Source organism: Mauremys mutica, chromosome 20 (genome assembly GCF_020497125.1).
Source record: "Mauremys mutica isolate MM-2020 ecotype Southern chromosome 20, ASM2049712v1, whole genome shotgun sequence".
Lineage (NCBI taxonomy): Eukaryota > Metazoa > Chordata > Testudines > Geoemydidae > Mauremys > Mauremys mutica.
The window spans coordinates 22,653,703-22,674,151 of NC_059091.1; the positions used below are offsets into that span (position 1 = coordinate 22,653,703).

The 20,449-nt window shown below is 58.1% G+C and overlaps 2 protein-coding genes across 3 annotated transcripts in view; one reads left to right on the forward strand and one right to left on the reverse strand.

Annotated features, from left to right (window-relative positions):
• The window catches only part of NFIX (nuclear factor I X), a 227,001-nt gene extending 212,258 nt beyond the window's left edge, over positions 1-14,743 (reverse strand). Inside the window, exon 1 of one of the 2 annotated variants that reach the window (XM_044994894.1) lies at positions 13,763-14,743. The gene's annotated coding sequence lies outside the window, so the exon portion shown is untranslated. The remainder of the gene's footprint in view (positions 1-13,762) is intronic. The other variant, XM_044994889.1, reaches the window with a different exon arrangement.
• Positions 14,744-14,963: 220 nt separating this feature from the next.
• On the forward strand, positions 14,964-16,905 carry GADD45GIP1 (GADD45G interacting protein 1). Its single transcript, XM_044994927.1, has 2 exons — positions 14,964-15,354; positions 15,942-16,905. The coding sequence occupies exons 1-2, from the start codon at positions 15,011-15,013 to the stop codon at positions 16,261-16,263; spliced, it is 666 nt and encodes a 221-aa protein (XP_044850862.1). The 5' UTR covers positions 14,964-15,010; the 3' UTR covers positions 16,264-16,905.
• The last annotated feature ends 3,544 nt before the right edge of the window (positions 16,906-20,449 follow it).

Consider the following 20,449-nt stretch of genomic DNA (forward strand, 5'->3'; position numbering starts at 1 on the left):
GCAGGACTTATGGCCTGTTCTGAGCCACTCAGCCCTGTGCACAGCTTCAGAGTCAGACCCACACATCTGACCACTCGCAGAGAGTTCTCCCTACATCTAAGCACTCGGTGTGTTGCTACATGGGTTGGTTTGTGCGGCCTGTGTATGGAGTAACTGATTCCAAGTCCATTATATGGGAGAAATATTGGTTGTTACTTTGATATGTGTGTGTGGACAGATGGAAAGATCGATCAGACAGAAGTGTGGAGAGAGATGGGTGTAAATGGAGATAGATAGATAGATAGATAGATAGATAGATAGATAGATAATGCAATGTTCACATTACTCTAGTAGCAAAGCAGCGAATGAAACAGTCAGTCCACCCCAAACTAGGGTGACCAGATGTCCCGATTTTATAGGGACGGTCTCAATTTTTGGGTCTTTTTCTTATATAGGCTCCTATTACCCCCCACCCCCGTCCCGATTTTTCACATGTGCTGTCTGGTCACCCTAACCCCAAACCCATGTCAATGAACACTTTGTTCCCTCCCATGGGGCAGTCTGTCCACACCACTTGATATGCAAGAAAACTTCTTTTTAAACTGTTTGGGGATTTTCCTGACATATGCTTCAGGGACTATTTCTCACATCACTCCACTGGCAAAGCCAGCCAAGAGGTTTGGCTTAACCAGGGCCAGTGTTTTCCAAAAGCGGTCGCTGAGCTCGAGTGCTTCCGTTTTGGGGGAATCAAGCTGAGATACACCTCACCCCCACCAAGTTTTCGGAGCCCCCACGTCTCTGTTTGGAGCTGGAGACCGCAGCTGTCCCAGGATACACAGGTGGATTTCAGGGTGAAGACAGACATGGCCAGGCAGATGTGAGGGGACGAGAGGGAACGGGCTGCACCTGGTGACCCATGACCCCTAAAAGGAGATGGGGAGCGGGCAGGAGACGACCAAGTGGCCTGTAGAAGACATGGAGCCCATCACCATAAAGTTAGGGGAAGGTTTTGTTGACCTGTCTGGAAGCTGTTAGAAGCCCAGGAGCCGGGTCTCAGGAGCAAGTGGTTGTTGGCTGGTTATTGCCAGTCAGATGGCTTGGGATATTTAGACACCTGAGACTATTTCTGTCGGGAGGGGAGAGCTGCGAGGGAGAAAGACAGGCTACAACTTCACCAGATGGGCGCAAACAGATTGTCTGCGAATATGGAACAGTCCCCGGGCCAGCTCTGCCGAGATTCAGTGCGGCCGGCGCTGGGGGGCGAGGAGGAGCATTCTGAGAGGGACCTGCCTACATCCCAGAATACTGACAGGAGCAGGCCTCAGCACGGCTGGATTCTCTTCCCACCAGGGCCTAGTGCTCAGAGCGCAGGCTGGGGCGTCAGGAATCCGGAGGTCTGTTGCCACTTCAGGAAGGGTGTGTGGTCCGGTGCTTAGAGCAGGAGGCTGGGAGTGTATTTCCAGCTCTGGGAGGGGAGTGGGATCTAGTGGTTAGAGCAGGGTGCAGGCTGGGAGACAGGACTCCTGGGTTCTTTTCCCAGCTCTGGCAGGGGAGTGGGATCTAGTGGATTACAGTCGATATTCCTGGGTTTTAGTCCTACCTCTGTTTGGCAGTGTGGCATTGGGCAAGCTACTGCCCCTCTCTATGCCTCAGTTTCCCCATCTATAAAACAGGGACCAGGCTAACCCATGTTCTGACTGCCCCTCATTGCTCCTCATGCAGCCATTTCATCCCTGGGCCCAAGGTTCATGCCCCACCCCCACAGAGAGAGACTCCCAGATCTCATCCTCCCCCTAACCCCCCCTGCCTTCCCCCGCCTACAAAGTGACATCCAGTGGCCAGTTCCATTAATCACAGCGGAGGCGGTGGGGAGAACCCAGGCATCCTGCGGCACCACAAGCCTCCTGCTAGCGCCTTTGTTCTTGGTGCACAATCTGAGCCAGAGGTCATGTCCTGTGACCCGGCCAGCTCTTGGAGAGGGGACACCTGGGAGCGGGAGGTGATTTCACGGGTTGAGGGGTCTGATCCCCACTTTGTGGGGAGGGGCCCAACCATGGCAGGACCATGGCGCTCCCCCCACTACTGCAGAGTCTGGCGCTCTGTCGAAGCCTGCGGGTGCAGGGATCGGGCTCTGAAATCCAGCAGATCAGGCCCATCTCTGGCTCACCCAATCAAAACAATGGCCGGGGGTAAGAGAATGGCTCGGAGAAGCTGCGCCAGTCCCCAAGCCACATGGACGCATCCGCCACCCGCTACAAGAGCCCACAGCCCAGAGCTGTGTGTATGGGTGAAGCTTCAAAAGTGGCGTGCCAGGCCTGGAGTTCCCTGGTGGTGGGGGGCCGCCAGGCACCCGTGGATAGGCCCCCCGGCAGCTTGGATAGCCTGCCCCTCTCCCCACCCCCCAGCAGGAACGGAGTCCTGCTGCAGCCGGGCCTGGCTCAGAGAAGAATCCGTGGCAGGATGGAGGCGCCCAGGTGACAGAGTGCCAGCTAATGCCATCTGCCGCGGTGCCAGCCACGGAGAGGATTCCACCCATCTGTTCGCTCGCTCGGATTAGGGAGGAGAAGGGCTCGGACTGGCTTCCGAGGGGGGCCGTGCCCCAGGGAGAAGTGGGACTGGGTCCAGCCCCGTTGGAACAGGCTCAGCAGGACAGTGCCTCGCGCTGAGGATGAGGATGAAGAGGAGCTGTGCAGAGGAGCAAGGGGGAGGAAAAGCCCCAACGTCACCACTGTGAGCACCCTGTCTGACCCGTCCCTGGGCCCCACTCCCTGCCTACAGGGTGAAGCTAAGGGAAAGGATTGGGGTGGGGCTGGCCCCCCAACTCCCACCTCCCCGTGGGGCAGGCGGGCAGCCCCTACTCCGGAGCTGTGTGCCAGGAGCAGCATTAACCCAGGCCCACGCCCCAGCTCACCGGGGCCTGGGAATGAACAATGGGCGCTAGGAAAACTCCCCTCTCGGCACTCAAGGCTGCGGCTCCTGCTGCACTTAAGAGCAAAGGGTGCTGCCCCGGCCTGCATCTGCACACGCCCAGGCCACCCACCGGGCCCATCCTCCCAGCCCCCTTAAAAGCCTTTAAAGCCTCAATTCCCCGTGGCCTTTGCCACTGTTACTCCTGCCTTCTCCGCTGCAGCTTCTCTGCCAGCAGCCCCCTGCCATCTCGGTTCCAATCTCTCCAGGGCTGAGATGGCAGGGGGCTGCGGGTCGGGAGTGAGGGGCACTGGCAGAGCTGTGTGTATGGGGGAGCCCAGGGCTGGGACAGTGGGGGCTGCGGGTCGGGAGTGAGGGGCACTGGCAGAGCTGTGTGTATGGGGGAGCCCAGGGCTGGGACAGTGGGGGCTGCGAGTCGGGAGTGAGGGGCACTGGCAGAGCTGTGTGTATGGGGGAGCCCAGGGCTGGGACAGTGGGGGCTGCGGGTCGGGAGTGAGGGGCACTGGCAGAGCTGTGTGTATGGGGGAGCCCAGGGCTGGGACAGTGGGGGCTGCGGGTCGGGAGTGAGGGGCACTGGCAGAGCTGTGTGTATGGGGGAGCCCAGGGCTGGGACAGTGGGGGCTGCGAGTCGGGAGTGAGGGGCACTGGCAGAGCTGTGTGTATGGGGGAGCCCAGGGCTGGGACAGTGGGGGCTGCGGGTCGGGAGTGAGGGGCACTGGCAGAGCTGTGTGTATGGGGGAGCCCAGGGCTGGGACAGTGGGGGCTGCGGGTCGGGAGTGAGGGGCACTGGCAGAGCTGTGTGTATGGGGGAGCCCAGGGCTGGGACAGTGAGGGCTGCGGGTCGGGAGTGAGGGGCACTGGCAGAGCTGTGTGTATGGGGGAGCCCAGGGCTGGGACAGTGGGGGCTGCGGGTCGGGAGTGAGGGGCACTGGCAGAGCTGTGTGTATGGGGGAGCCCAGGGCTGGGACAGTGGGGGCTGCGGGTCGGGAGTGAGGGGCACTGGCAGAGCTGTGTGTATGGGGGAGCCCAGGGCTGGGACAGTGGGGGCTGCGGGTCGGGAGTGAGGGGCACTGGCAGAGCTGTGTGTATGGGGGAGCCCAGGGCTGGGACAGTGGGGGCTGCGGGTCGGGAGTGAGGGGCCCTGGCAGAGCTGTGTGTATGGGGGAGCCCAGGGCTGGGACGGGGGGGCTGCGGGTCGGGAGTGAGGGGCACTGGCAGAGCTGTGTGTATGGGGGAGCCCAGGGCTGGGACAGTGGGGGCTGCGGGTCGGGAGTGAGGAGCACTGGCAGAGCTGTGTGTATGGGGGAGCCCAGGGCTGCGACAGTGGGGGCTGCGGGTCGGGAGTGAGGGGCACTGGCAGAGCTGTGTGTATGGGGGAGCCCAGGGCTGGGACAGTGGGGGCTGCGGGTCGGGAGTGAGGGGCACTGGCAGAGCTGTGTGTATGGGGGAGCCCAGGGCTGGGACAGTGGGGGCTGCGGGTCGGGAGTGAGGGGCACTGGCAGAGCTGTGTGTATGGGGGAGCCCAGGGCTGGGACAGTGGGGGCTGCGGGTCGGGAGTGAGGGGCACTGGCAGAGCTGTGTGTATGGGGGAGCCCAGGGCTGGGACAGTGGGGGCTGCGGGTCGGGAGTGAGGGGCCCTGGCAGAGCTGTGTGTATGGGGGAGCCCAGGGCTGGGACAGTGGGGGCTGCGGGTCGGGAGTGAGGGGCACTGGCAGAGCTGTGTGTATGGGGGAGCCCAGGGCTGGGACAGTGGGGGCTGCGGGTCGGGAGTGAGGAGCACTGGCAGAGCTGTGTGTATGGGGGAGCCCAGGGCTGGGACAGTGGGGGCTGCGGGTCGGGAGTGAGGGGCACTGGCAGAGCTGTGTGTATGGGGGAGCCCAGGGCTGGGACGGGGGGGCTGCGGGTCGGGAGTGAGGAGCACTGGCAGAGCTGTGTGTATGGGGGAGCCCAGGGCTGGGACAGTGGGGGCTGCGAGTCGGGAGTGAGGAGCACTGGCAGAGCTGTGTGTAGGGTGACCAGACAGCAAATGTGAAAAATCGGGACTGGGGGTGGGGGGTAATAGGAGCCTATATAAGAAAAAGACCCAAAAATCGGGACTGTCCCTATAAAATCAGGACATCTGGTCACCCTAGCTGTGTGTATGGGGGAGCCCAGGGCTGGGACAGTGGGGGCTGCGGGTCGGGAGTGAGGGGCACTGGCAGAGCTGTGTGTATGGGGGAGCCCAGGGCTGGGACAGTGGGGGCTGCGGGTCGGGAGTGAGGGGCACTGGCAGAGCTGTGTGTATGGGGGAGCCCAGGGCTGGGACAGTGGGGGCTGCGGGTCGGGAGTGAGGAGCACTGGCAGAGCTGTGTGTATGGGGGAGCCCAGGGCTGGGACAGTGGGGGCTGCGGGTCGGGAGTGAGGGGCACTGGCAGAGCTGTGTGTATGGGGGAGCCCAGGGCTGGGACAGGGGGGGCTGCGGGTCGGGAGTGAGGGGCACTGGCAGAGCTGTGTGTATGGGGGAGCCCAGGGCTGGGACAGTGGGGGCTGCGGGTCGGGAGTGAGGAGCACTGGCAGAGCTGTGTGTATGGGGGAGCCCAGGGCTGGGACAGTGGGGGCTGCGGGTCGGGAGTGAGGGGCACTGGCAGAGCTGAGTGTATGGGGGAGCCCAGGGTTGGGACAGGGGGGGCTGCGGGTCGGGAGTGAGGGGCACTGGCAGAGCTGTGTGTATGGGGGAGCCCAGGGCTGGGACAGTGGGGGCTGCGGGTCGGGAGTGAGGGGCACTGGCAGAGCTGTGTGTATGGGGGAGCCCAGGGCTGGGACGGGGGGGCTGCGGGTCGGGAGTGAGGGGCACTGGCAGAGCTGTGTGTATGGGGGAGCCCAGGGCTGGGACAGTGGGGGCTGCGAGTCGGGAGTGAGGAGCACTGGCAGAGCTGTGTGTATGGGGGAGCCCAGGGCTGGGACAGTGGGGGCTGCGGGTCGGGAGTGAGGGGCACTGGCAGAGCTGTGTGTATGGGGGAGCCCAGGGCTGGGACAGTGGGGGCTGCGGGTCGGGAGTGAGGGGCACTGGCAGAGCTGTGTGTATGGGGGAGCCCAGGGCTGGGACAGTGGGGGCTGCGGGTCGGGAGTGAGGAGCACTGGCAGAGCTGTGTGTATGGGGGAGCCCAGGGCTGGGACAGTGGGGGCTGCGGGTCGGGAGTGAGGGGCACTGGCAGAGCTGTGTGTATGGGGGAGCCCAGGGCTGGGACAGGGGGGGCTGCGGGTCGGGAGTGAGGGGCACTGGCAGAGCTGTGTGTATGGGGGAGCCCAGGGCTGGGACAGTGGGGGCTGCGGGTCGGGAGTGAGGAGCACTGGCAGAGCTGTGTGTATGGGGGAGCCCAGGGCTGGGACAGTGGGGGCTGCGGGTCGGGAGTGAGGGGCACTGGCAGAGCTGTGTGTATGGGGGAGCCCAGGGCTGGGACAGTGGGGGCTGCGGGTCGGGAGTGAGGGGCACTGGCAGAGCTGTGTGTATGGGGGAGCCCAGGGCTGGGACAGTGGGGGCTGTGGGTCGGGAGTGAGGGGCACTGGCAGAGCTGAGTGTGGGGCTCAGGGCTGGGATAGCAGGGGGTGGGGGTGGGCTGTGGGTCAGGATCAGGATGCACTAGCAGGGCTGCACTGAGACGCTCACCCTGCACTTTGCCGTCCTCGGCCTGACTCTGCCGCCCCTCATCACCCTGTGTCTCATTATAAACGAATGCCCCAACCCCCACCCCCACCGAGATCCCCCCAATGCCTCTGGGATACACAGCCCCGCACCCCATCCCCTGCTCTAGCTTGTCATCCCAGCAGCAGGACACCGAGTACGACAAGCACTGGGGCCGGGACAGGCCCACACAAGCACAGCTGCCAAGACAATGGGACTGATGCCGCTCACGGCCCGGATGCCCCCTCCCCCAGCCGGGCCTTTATTTGTGCGTGCAGGACTCCATGAAACCATCCCCCCACACACACTCCCTGTGATCCTGTTTGCTCCCCAATTCCCATGCACCGCCTGGCGCCCCCTTGTCCTGCGGCCATCTCTGTTCAGCGGCCTCTTGACACCTGCCTGGATGGCTTGGCAGGGAGGGGAGTAAACACGATCAGCCATGGGCATGGGGCCATGGGCTTGGAGCCCACGCCACTGGCGAGGGGGCCACACAGGATCTAGGAGGCTGACGGCACTTCCAGCCGAGGAGTGATTTGTCACCGGGCTGCTCAGAACAAGGCCTGACCGAAGCACCGTGGGAAACATAATGTGTTTATGTGGCGGGAGTGAAGGGGTTGTAACCACCTGGATCGATCCAGTGGCCCTGGGGTCTATTCCTGGCTCTGCCACTGACTTGTTGGGTGGCCTTGGGCAAGTCACTGCCCCACTCCGTGCCTCAGTTTCCCCTCCCGCACTTTATCTTGTTTATTCACTTGATAAGCTCTTCCAGGCAGGGACCGTGGGTACGTCTGCATGGGAGCTGGATGATGGAATTTCCACTCTGAAGAGACATACCCACACTAGCTCTGACTGAGCAAATGTGCTAAGAACGCCCGAGTAGCCGCAGCAGAGGGAGGTGCAGGAGGAGCTCGCTGCCAGAGCACGATCCCTTCTGCAACATTAGGGATGTACCTGGGCAGTTAGATCTGTGCGCCACCGTGGCTCTGCTTCCGCTTTCAGCCCCCTGTCGCTGGACACAACCCATTCCAGCTCCAGCACGGCCCAGCCCCGAGCTCAGCCAGGGGCCTATGCAGCACCTGGCACAGGGAGGCCTGGTCTCCTTAGGGGTCTGCGCCCCACCTGGCACAAGGGGGAACTGATCTCCTTAGGGGTCTGCGCCCCACCTGGCACAAGGGGGAACTGATCTCCTTAGGGGTCTGCGCCCCACCCGGCACAAGGGGGAACTGATCTCCTTTGGGGTCTGCGCCCCACCCGGCACAAGGGGGGCCCGATCTCCTTAGGGGTCTGCACCCCACCTGGCACAAGGGGGAACTGGTCTCCTTAGGGGTCTGCGCCCCACCCGGCACAAGGGGGGCCCGATCTCCTTAGGGGTCTGCGCCCCACCCGGCACAAGGGGGAACTGATCTCCTTAGGGGTCTGCGCCCCACCCGGCACAAGGGGGGCCCGATCTCCTTAGGGGTCTGCGCCCCACCCGGCACAAGGGGGGCCCGATCTCCTTAGGGGTCTGCGCCCCACCCGGCACAAGGGGGAACTGATCTCCTTAGGGGTCTGCGCCCCACCCGGCACAAGGGGGGCCCGATCTCCTTAGGGGTCTGCGCCCCACCCGGCACAAGGGGGGCCCGATCTCCTTAGGGGTCTGCGCCCCACCCGGCACAAGGGGGGCCCGATCTCCTTAGGGGTCTGCGCCCCACCCGGCACAGGGAGGCCCGATCTCCTTTGGGGTCTGCGCCCCACCTGGCTCAAGGGGGAACTGATCTTGGTCAGGGTCTATGCAAACCCCAGCATAATGGGGGCCCTGATCTCAGTCGGGCCTTCTAAGCACTCCTGAACTACAGCAGAACTTAGTCAGATCAGGGCCCGGTGACGCTTACACTGATACGGCTGAACTGTGAGGGCCACGGAGGCGGACCCCCCCGCCCCCAGGGCTGACGCCTTGTGGGGGGAGGAGACGCGTGCCTTGCTGAGGGCACTACCCGCTCTGGCGTGCTGCGAACCGGCCATGCTCCCATCACGCCAAGGGAATGAGGAAATTCCAGCTCCTTCAAGTCTCTCGCCCCGCCCCTGCCTCGCCTTTGGCCGCACGCTCCCTGCAGATGGCAGCCCAGGGCGCTGGAGCGCTGGCTTCCTGGGGAGCTGGGGTTCGGCGCCTGGGCAGGCTGGCTCACCAGGGAGCTCCATAGGAGGGGCTGGGATCTGGTCTCTCTGGGGGCACCAGAAGGCTGAGCCTGGCTCCCGGCTACAAAGCCTGGGAGCTGCCGCCTCTTTGGAGGATGAAGGGGAAGGGGAAGGGGAGGGGGGGATGCAAAGTGCAATCGGTAACGTTCCCAAATGTCCTGGCTCTCATGCCAGCGCCGACCATCTGCCTCCCCCGGCCTGCTGCCCGCCCAGCGCTGTGGCTGCCGGCCATGTCCAACCCCCACCAAAGCTCCCTGGGGGCCCCCTTCCAGCACATGCAGGAACACAGAGGGGAGGAGACCCCCTAGCGATACTGCCAACCGGAAGCAGGGTCCCCGCTTTCCCAGCAGGGCTGCTGCTCGTCCGCTAGGGAAGGAGCTTTTAATGCCAACACCCCCCAATTGCCAAGCAACCAGTTAGCTCCTGCCCTGAGCACCCAGGACTAGTAAAAATCCCCTGGCACTTTTGGCAGGAGTCAGGGCTGCGTGTCAGTCCGTAAATAAAACAGCAGCAGCAGCAGCTCTTATTTGAATTCACACGCCAGAGGGTTTTCATCCCCAAGCAGAGGGAAGGGTTGTTACCCTCGTTTTATTGATGGGGAAACTAAGGCCCAGGAGAGCGGCCGCGATTTGCCCACAGTCGCTCGGAGTCAGGACAAGAACTCAGGTGTCCTCGACGCCCAAGCTAGTGTTCTCACCACTGAACCATGCTGCCCGTCACCTCAAGCACTTCCAAGAGATGGCACCTGAATCAGCAAGAATCAGAGAGGGGCCCCAGGAGCTCAGCCAGGCTTGGATTTATCCTTGCGCCAATTCTCCGCTGCATTACAATAACCAAGGAGAGCCGGGATTTACATTTCTACAACCTGTTCCTCTGCCCGCTCCCCAGACTAGCCTGCCTCCCAGACTCCGTATCCAGACAGACATCCTTTCCCATCATCCTCTGCTCCTTTTCTGCTGCCAGCGTACAGCTGAGGCCTGTACTCGCTGCCATTCTGAGTGCACACACTGGGGATGGGAATTAACAGCAATTCAGTTTCACTGGAATCAGAGGAATAATTTACCCAAGTGCAAAGTGAAATTGGATAATGGCGGGGCTCAGCCATCATGCGCCGCCCTGATACCCGCACCCATCCCTCCCTACTCCTCCTTGGGAGCCCGGGGGCAGGTCGAGCCACAGGAGCAATCCAAAAAAAGTCCGAAGGCTCAAGCCGAAGTCCACATTCCTTTCCCCGGGGCAGGTTCAGAATCTAGGGCAGCCCTCCCTAGCGCCTGCAAAGCACCCCCTTCCTGATCAGACCAGCCATAGGAATGGCTCCCTGGAGGTCACAGGCCTGACCTTAGCCATGTGACAACAGCTCCCCTTTATAAAGGCCCCCAGAGCCCAGTCCCCCTATTTTCTGTTCAGCTGCATTTGCATGGGGAATCCCCATCCCTGGACATTTTTAAGATCTGGTTAGACAAACATCTGTCCGGGATGGCCTAGAATAGCTTTGCTTGGTTCTGCTTCAGCCTGGGGAGCAGGGCCGGCTTTAGGCACTGCGGGGCCCGATTCGAAAGAGCTGCCGCCAAAGACAGCGGCGGGATTTCGGCGGCAGCTCAATTGGCTGCCGGTGCCTTCAGCGGCATGTCGGCGGAGGGTCCTTAGGAATGTTGCGGGGTTCTCTTAGGGGCGCGGGGCCCGATTCGGGGGAAGGCCAGCCCTGCTGGGGAGGTCCCTGTAGTTCTATAATTCGACGCGTGTGACCCCACAACCGAACTCGGGGCCATCTGGAGGATTTTCCGGTTGCGGGGAGACCTGGGATAGGGGACTCAGAACCCCCCCACACACATACACACAAAACAAAAGCTAGAGTCTGACCCCAAGTACCTGAAGTTACGCAGACCCCGCCCCAAAAAACAGTCCCTGTTCTGGGAAACGCAGCCCACTCCCTAATTAGGGGGAAAGGAGCCAGCCTCGTTACGTTCCCATCACCGTCACTGGGGGCCGCTTGGGCGTGGATCAACCCGCAGGCCTCGTAAATATTTCATCTTGCGGGGCCGTGGCGCTGATGAAAGATTCAGAGAGAGGATCCGAGGCGAAGGCAGCAGGCGGGCAGGGCCGGTACGAAGGACCAAAGCCCATGCCAGCCCGGCCCTCCCTGCCCCAACCCGCGTGGCTTTTTCCTGTCTCTCTCGGCCCTGCTGCTCCTCACTCGGGCCGAATGGAGGTGACGCAGGCCGGAGCACAGCCAGTAGAAAGGTCCGCGGGGGACGCCCGTCAAGCGCGGGAGATGGGGGGAGCTGTCTGCGAAGAGTTGATGTGAGGTTTGTTATTTGTCTGCCGGTGCCAGAAGCCATTAAAATGTCGTCTTGTTTCGGAGAAGGGGGGTCTCTGAAGACAGGCACTGACAGGAAACAAATAGGCTTAAAGAGAGCAAGAGGGAGCGAAGGAGGGACTGGGGGGGGAGAGGGGGAGAAGAGAGCCCCAGCCGGCCGCGCTCCTGCCGTTGACAAATCCACTCATCTGAACCAAGGCGTTTAATTAGCTTGAAAAAAGGGAAGTTGAGTTTCACTTCAAGTGTCCTGGCTCGGCCCAGCTCGAGGGGGCCGGGGCAGGGGAGGCCGGGGAAAGCAGGGGAACCAGGGAGAAGTGAAGAAAGCAATTTGTCCTCCATTCTCTTCCGCCACATGCAATTCGGCAGGGAACATTATGTCATTAGTGGGGCTCTTAAGCTTCCCTGGCTCGCTCCCTCTCTGCGGGGAAAGGGGAAGGGGATGCCAGTGAAACAATTAAGTAAAAGGCAGTTTAAAGTTGGCAAACGCTATTCGGGGAGCTGGTGCCGGATCACGGCTGGCGGGAAAGCTCTGCCAGAGGCTGACGGCTGAAGGGTATAAAGAGCAGGGAAAAGAGAAGCAAATAAAAGATGATGTGGCCTCGAAATGGCACCATCGGAAACTGCTCCGGTTGTGTCAGGTTAGGGGCTGGAGGCTGAGCTAGATGAAGGGATAAGTGTCAGATTTGCCATTGCCCTCCCTGCTAGCTGTTGGGTAGGATGGCCTAGGGGTTAGTGGCCCAGGACTCGGCAAGCCAGGTTCAGTTCCCTGCTCTGTCACAGACTTCTTGGGCATGTCATGTTGCCCACCTCTACAAGAGGAATAATAATATTTCCCAACTTCACAGATGAGTTGTGAGGATAAATACCTTAAAGATTGTGAAGCGCTTCTGAGATCTCCACTGCTGAAAAGCACTACAGAAGAGCTAGAGATTATTATTCATTTTCCAGTCACTAATAAGTTCCCATCTCTCTCTGGATAAGGGGCAACAGGGATAGTTCTCTGATCCTCTTGCCCGCTATTGGATGGAATTCCAACTGTTCTGCCATGTGTCATATGCCCTGTACTGTTGTGGCCAATGAAGTGACTTCTTTTGCTCAGGTTAAGGAGGATCCAAGCACTAGCACATTGGAACAACTTACCTAGGTTGTGATGGATTCCTCACTGGCAATTTTTAAATCAAGATTGGATGTTTTTCTACCGGAGATGCTCTAATTGAAAACAGGAATTAATTCAGGAAACTCTCTTGTCTGTTACACGCAGGAGATCAGACTAGATGATCACAATGGTCCCTTCTGGCATTACAAGCTATGAATTCCTGATGGTATCTCATTGTGCGGCATAGCCACAACTCCAAAAGTCCCAGAAAACTACCAATTTTTGTCACAGTATCATTCTGAAGCATCTTTCACCCGAAGGTGCCAAGCTGCATATGCAGGGCTCATTCACCAGCCGCTGAAATGCAGCCACTTCTGGTAGACACAGCACATAGCTGCACACAGCAACCCCACACAACATCTTCGCATAGCAATACCATTTGCAACTGAAACCACAGCGGGGGAATTTAGGGAGGCAGAATTTAATTACCAAAGCTGGATACCGGCCAGGACACCAGGGTTAACACCTTGACTTTTGGGAAAAGTGCCTTGGGATATTTAATGACCGCGGGTGCCCACTTGCCTCCCAACTAATCCAGCACTTAAAACCAATACAAGTAAACTGAGAGCGAGAAAATTCCTGACATGAGTTAACACTGACTTGGAGGGGGCTGTGTGGCAATCAGACCCTAATTATAGACCTGCAGGGGGGAAGGGGGGAGTCTGAGTTTGGATCAGCTTAGCACAGGGATCATTAGTATTACACTCCCATAGAAAGGCGCAATTTTTCCAGCACAGTAGTTCTGGTGTCTCATTAAAAGTCATCAGGCTCAAAGCAAACAAACCACTGCATGTCAGTTTGGGTTTTATGGGGAGAAATAATTGTTCCCACAGCCCAATATGTATATAAAACTCACTCATAAAACTGTACCTAGCTTTCCAGAAGTTGCTAAAAATAAGGCGTGGAGAGGAGGAGGGGAAAGCCATTGTTCTATTGTTAGTTTCATAATAGGGAGAAAGAAGAAAACCTTAAAGGAAGTAAGTGGAAGAGCGAAAGACAAAATATCTAGGAAGGGAAATCAACACACTAAGGGCTCATCTACCTGAGGAAATTTACCAGCATTTAAGTTTAAAAGTAACTGCCTGGGGAACAAAACTTGGATATTGGGCTCTTCAATCTAGAAGTCAAAGGTCTAGCAAAGGCTGGCACTCTTATTCCTAAATAAGGGGGTATTTTTGGGGATTTTGCTATGTCGCTTTGGAAGCTGGAGTTATATGGGTAGCTCTATAACAGTATAATTAGATCTGTATAGTTATGCCAGTAAATTTCCCAGTGTAGATGCGCCCTGACAGTTCACACTGGATTTGTGCTGCCACTGTGACAACACTTTCCCTTAGAATGGCATTGGATGAAGCTCCAATGATGCTATACACAGGGTGCTAGAGTGCAGTTGATGACCCATTTGCAAAGGCCAAACTGTGGGGGGGGGGGCAGGTGGGGGTGTGTATGTTGGGGTGTGTGGGCATGTGCATCTGTCCTGTGTGTTACGGCAGAAGAAATGCAACACAAAGCTTTTCTAGGGTTCCCTAAATAGGAGCCTTACCGGTAAACTTCCTTAGACAAGCTGGTACCAGCTGTGCTGAGCTTGGGGGTTTCTCTCTTCCTGGCTGAGGTGTCAGGAGCTGCACCTAGGAGCTGGTCACTGCAATCCGGGGTGGGAATCAAGTGTATCCATCAGGTTACAAGATAGGACATGGTGACATTTTGTGAGGTCATAAAGGTTAAAGTCCTTCACATTTCTCCTTGAGGCTGGGATACGCCAACACACCGGTATCTCCGACCCTGAAATGCTGGTTCTTGATGTGGCATACTTTGGCACTACACTGTCAGCTTGCATTGCAGGGTGTCAGATAACAACAACATTGCAATGTGACATTTTCACATCGTCTTATGAGGCACAATTTAGCAGCGTTGTGGGGCATCGACCACTCAACTAGACGCCAGCGAGCTGGTATGTCATCTGGACACCGTGTTTCAAAGCCAGGACATGGCATGAGGCCGTAATGTTGCAAAGTCTCCCTCCGATGCTGTTTCTTGTGACACCATTGTGCCACGAGATGATGGTATTTCATCTTGGTGCCACATTCAGTCAGCACCCGTCCCCGCACCATCCCATTGTCTAGGTGCTTGCGAGTCATTCCAAGGCCACTTTCTGACCCAGTGCCCTGGTCTGAGGTCTAATGTAAATGTAACCCATTCTGGGGGGAGGGGCTGCCCCTTTGTGGCGGTGGCTGGCCGGGGAGGCCTGTGAGGGCACAGAGCACACGCTGCCAGCTGGCCGGTTCTGTGGGCTCAGGCCCAGCCGGGCTGTCCCAGTTCTTTGTTGCTCAGAGGTGGCCGCCCTACGTGTGGGTGACCTGACGACACGTCGCCTGGACGCGACACTGACCCAGCGCCAGGTTTGACTCGTGGCCCTTTGTCTCCACTCAGCACCACGTTACTAGGCGACGGCGCATTGGTTCCAGGGCATGGTGGGACACCTCAGTTTGGGGGTCAATTCCCACATGTGGCGCCTTGAGACCCTCAGCCCCACTTCCGGTCCCCACTGCCCAAAATGCCCCACTTCCGGTCCTCCCTGACGCCCCCCATACCCCTCTTCCGGTCCCCACTGATCCAAATACCCCTCTTCCGGTCCCCAATGCCCACTTCCGGTCTTTCTTAGCCTTCCCCAAACCAACTTCCGGCCTCCATCGTCCCACTTCCGGTCAGCGGGGGGGTGTCAGGCACGTCTCTGGGCTGCCCTCGCTGCTGCCTGCAGGACCCGCCCTGTGAGGTCACGTGACAGCCCAAGATGGCGGCGCCCATGCGGCGGGCGTGGCTGGGGCTGCTCCGGGCCGCGGTCCCGGCCGCCCGCTCCTATCACGCCCCGCCCCCGCGGCGCAGGGCGGGCGGCGTGTACCGGCCGGACCCCGACGATCCCCTCACGCCCGCGTGGCAGCTGGAGCCCGCCTATGAGGCCAAGCTGTACGGGCGCCACGGCTCGGCCTCCGGCGTGGACCCCGCCCGGCTCTGGCCCAGCCCCGGGAAGCTGCAGGAGCTGGAGGCCGAGGAGAGGGAGTGGTTCCCCGGGCTGAGGGAGATGGAGGCGGCGCTGGACAAGAAGGAGCAGGAGGAGGAGAGGCAGCGGGTGGAGAGGTGCGGAGGGGGCCAGAGCTTTGGGCCCTGACACGTGATTCATTCCTGGGGAGAGGGAGGACCCTAGTCATGGAGGGGTCAGAGACCCCAAACCTGACCCAGTCCCTGGGGAGGGAGGAGCCTACTGCAGAGCTGGGAGAGATGCTGGAACCTGACCCTAGTCCTGGGACCAGGACCCCTATTTGGGGTGCGACACATTCTCTTTTTTTTTTTTTTTTTTTAAATCTCAGGGTTGGAAGGGAGCTCCGGAGGTATCTAGTCCAACCCCCTGCTCAAAGCAGGACCATCCCCAACTAAATCCCCAAATGGCCCCTCAAGGATTGAACTCTCAACCCTGGGTTTAGCAGGCCAAGGCTCAAACCACGGAGAGCCCCCTCCCCCAAACACATTGCTCTAGGAAATGCTCCAGACCCACTCCTATGAGTGTGGTCTCCAGGCCCAAGACCCCCCCTCAGGGAAAGGAAATGGTGATCTCTGTCATCCACCCAAATTACAGTGCAAGTCTTGGGGGCAGTAGAGATACAAAGAGTCTCCCCCCTGTGGTGGTGGGTATTTCACTGCTGGCTTGTTGTTTGCCCTCCTGGCAGAGAGAAGCTGATTGCCGCCAACATGGCCAAGATGCCGCAGATGATCGAGGACTGGCGGCGGGAGAAGGCAGCACGCAAAGAGAAGGAGCGGGAGGACAAGGCCCGGCGGGAGCGTCTGCTGGCCGAGGCCCAGGAGCGTTTTGGCCACAAGGTGGACCACCGCAGTTCCAAATTCCAGGAGCTGGTGCAGGAGATGGAGAAGAAACAGCGCAAGGAGCTCAAGCTGAAGAAGAAACAGCTCAAAGAGGAGGCAAAGAAGAAAGCTGCTGCCGCTGACCCAGAACCTGTTCCTGGCTCAGCTGGGGCGGCTGAACCAGCCTAGGGGGGCACATGATCTAGGAGCCTCAGATTGGGTCACTGCTGGAGCCACAGTTGTCACTGGGCTAAATTCTGTTCCCAGTGTGTGCTAGACGGGGGCTGAGCAGGGAGCTGGTGGCTCAGGTCTGGAACACCAGTCATGCTTCTCAGAGCAGCAAGTCAATACCGCCAATTACTCTAATTGTGGGGGGGGTGAAGCACTGGGTCAATGGGCACTGCACTGTAGGAGCTGCCCCTGGAGTGTGGCAGGGGGCATGGGCCGCCTCCCTCCCTGCATGTACATCCAGCCAGCTCAGCCTGGGTTCTTCAGCCACCCCCAGCTGGACTCAGATCTGTGCACAGGCCACCTAACGGAGTTTGAGTAAGGCAGAGGGAGGTCGTTGGAAGGTCCTGCTCGAACGCCCTAGGCTCCCCACCACTTCAGATTGGGAATGATACGTTGTGGGGGAGCTGGCATTACCTTACAGAGCCCCGGGGCTCCCGAGTGAATGCTGCTATCGGAGAGGATGGTGACCGCATGGTGACTGTGTTAGCAATATAACCACTAGGCTCCTTTCTCAGCCAGTTCTGCCCCTACCAAGCCAGCAACCTGAGATCCCTGTACTTTGTATGTTGAAATAAACGGCTCTGACCAGGGCCTTGGCTACCTGGGACTTTTCTTTATCGGCCATTTCTGATCCCAGAAGGTTCTAATGTCTCTCCTGACCACAAACGTGCCTTAGAGACCACTGGTGTTTCTAAGAGATGAGTCTTGCTTTTCCCCTCCCCCAGATCTGTCCCCCTGCGGGGCTAGTTCACTAGGATGCCCTTTGAACTTTGTCTTGAGCTGTTGCTATGGGTTGTTATACAGCAGTCACGTTCCAGCCCAGCGGTGGCTGCATTTCAGCAGTAAGCAAGTGACGTGTGTGTGTGTGCGCGCGTGTGTGTGTATATACACACACACACAATTGCTCTTAGCTAGGGCTTTTCATCGGTAGGTCTCAAATAGCTTTCCACAGGAGGTCAGTATCACTAGCCCCCTTTTACAGATGGGAAAACTGAGGCATTGGGAGGAAAAGGGACTTGCCCAAAGTCACATAGCAGGTCAGGGACTAGAACCCAGGTCTCATGACACCCAGGCCTGTGCTCTATCCACTAGCCTCCTTTCCATACCTCAAGGAGCAGCACAATTTCATTAGGAAGGAGTGAGATTCACTGATCTTTCACAGGTAAAATACCCGTCCATGGCCAGTTCCCTGCACACTCTGCACCTAGTTGCACTTTCTTCCAAATTTGGAGGCTGACTCATACATGGCAACGGTGTAACCGGCTGCTTGTCCTTCCCTAGAGCGTCGTCTGCAGTCCTGCTCCCTGAACACCAGCTTGGGGCAGCGCTGTTACTCCTGAGTAAATACGGGCAAGTGAAATGAGGCGCAGAGAGGGAAAACACTTTAAACTGGGAACAGAGCCTAGGCGGTGACTTCCTGCGCTCTCTCCTCTAACTGCTAGATCCCCCCTCCTAATGCTGGCGGTAGAACCCAAAGTCCTGATTTCTGGTCCTGCTCCTGCCACTAGACCCCACTCCCCATCCCCCCTGCTCCAACCACCACTGTACACTCAAAGAATCCTGCTGAGTGTTTGCTGCTTTCTCTGCTTCGGGGGAGGAAACGTGATCCCAGAAGCGTAGCGCTGGATGGGACCTCCACAAATCATCCAGTCCAGCCCCCCATGCTCCGGTAGGCCCAAGTAAACTGAGACTGGCCCTGACAGGGGTTTGGCCAAGTAAAGGCCCCCAAAGTCAGGATTCCTCCCTTGGAAGCCTATTCCAGAGTGTAACTAGCTCAGAGGCAGGACATTTTTCCTGGTATCTAACCTAAATCTCCCTTGCTGCGGATTAAGCTGTTACTTCTTGTAAACATGAACAACTTCTCCCCTCTAGAACAGCTTTGAAGACTGTCATCAAGTCCCCCTCAGTCTCTTTCCTTGAGAGTAAACCTGCCCCCCCCCTTTTTTTTAAAGCCTTTCCTCATATGGTAAGAGTAGGGAAAACTGGGAGCCAGGACTCCTGGGTTCTACCTATATTAGGTACTTACAGGGCCACATCCCTGAGGTATTTGAGCCCCTCACAATTTTTAATGTATTTATCCTAAGCCATGCCCCTGTGAGGCAGGGCAGTGCTAGTATCCCTGTTTTAGGGATGGGGAAACTGAGGCATAGCGTGGTTAAGTGAGTTGCCCACAGTCACACAGGCAGTCTGAGGCAGAGCAGGGAATTGAACATGGGCCTCTCCTGTGCTGAGTTAGTGCCTTAATCACTGGTTTCAGAGTAGCAGCCGTGTTAGTCTGTATCCGCAAAAAGAACAGGAGTCCTTGTGGCACCTTAGAGACTAACACATTTATTTCAGCATGAGCTTTCGTGAGCTTCAGCTCACTTCTTCGGATGCATAGACTGGAACACACAGACAGGAGATATTTATACATACAGAGAACATGCAAAGGCGGAAGTATGCATGTGTGTTCCAGTCTATGCATCCGAAGAAGTGAGCTGTAGCTCACGAAAGCTCATGCTGAAATAAATTTGTTAGTCTCTAAGGTGCCACAAGGACTCCTGTTCTTTTTGCCTTAATCACCGAGCCATTTCCTCTTCCCTCCTGAGTCACTGTGTAGCCTTGGCAAGTTACTTCCTCTCTCGCTGCCTCCGGGGGTGGGGGGTGGCTGGGAACTGAAATTGGTGACTGTTTGGAAAGCATTTCACAGCTCCGAGGACAGAGGTTTTCCTCCCCGTCCTCTGAGCTGCTTTAGACACTTCAGCCACCCCCATCCCTTTGGCATATTTCCGGAGCTGTTTCACACAGCTGGGACAGCTCTCCTGATCAAACAGCAAAATTGGTTTCCTCGCAACACCAGCAGCTGGGCTGCTGGCTTGGGAGCCCCCTCTTCACGCAGAGCAGGTGTTCGCACGGTTGAAAAACAAAATCCTCCCTCGCGGGTAGCAGCTGGGAGAGCCAGGGCCCAGCTGCAGAGCAAGGAATCGCGCGCTGAATGGCAGCTTTGCAGCCGGCAGGGATGCGCTTCCCACGGGGACCGCTAGGAGGCAGCAGCAGCATGAGTGACTCTCAGCTGCTGACAGCCCAGTTATAACCTCACTGCAGGGAGGTTTTGTTCACTTATAGGGGATTGTGTGGGGCAATCGCCAGCTGATTCACCCCAGAGACACTGCTCAGGGCTTGGCCCCACTTGGGCTGGATGTTTGCCAAGGCAGCAATTTCTCCAGACTAGGAGTCAGGGGTGTCATTCCCTATGGAGTAAGGGGGCAGTTGCCTGCCTTTTCATAGGCCCATGGGCGCCACTTCTGGTACCGCTTACGACATTCTCGGTTCTGCCAGTCTTGCTGCCCACCCGCCCGACAAGTGGCCACATGGGAAACAATCCTGGCATAATTTAAATCACCCTCGTACAGCAACACTCTGCTAAGGGGCTCGTCCCGCTCTCTCACCAGAGCCGCAGCCGCAAGGAAGTTGAAGCTAGACACATTCAGGTGTGCGCTTTCAACAGGGAGGGTCATTAACTGTTGGAATGACTTGCGGGGGATTCTCCAGCTGGGGTGTGCTTTAAATCAAGCTGGCATGTTTCCTTCAGAGAGCTACTCTGGTTCAAAGGGGAATTCATCCAGGGCTGGTGTTATACAGGAGATCAGATGAGAAAAGCACAGCGTGCTCTGAATCCACAGCCCAGGTGCTCCCTGACATCAGTGGAGTTGGGTCCCTAAGTACCCTTGAAGAACTGGGCCTATGAAACGATTATGGTAAGTTTGCACATGTAGCCAAGCCCTCGGAATTGCTAGTGAGAAGGACTTAGGAGGGATGGAAGTAAGTTGTACCACTTTAAATACCCCCCAATAGTTTAAGTGGTACAACCCTCCGTAGTCCAGCTGCCGTGTTATAAAGGTGTTTCTAGCAGCCTCGCTGTTCCCACATGGGAAGTAGAGGAAGCCTGTCATTGCAGCCCCACTAGAGGTTGGCCAGGAGTAGCAATATCTGTTTAAATAAAAGGTGATGCCAGTACAAAATCTCTGTGTAAAGCAGGTCTTTGGTCGGAGCACAGTCCCATTGAAAAAATCTCTGACTTTTGCCAAGTAAAAGTGCTTTCGAAAGCCCGACCCTAAGGGGCCACGGTAGATGGATATAAATAGTGAACGGAATAAAGGTGGTT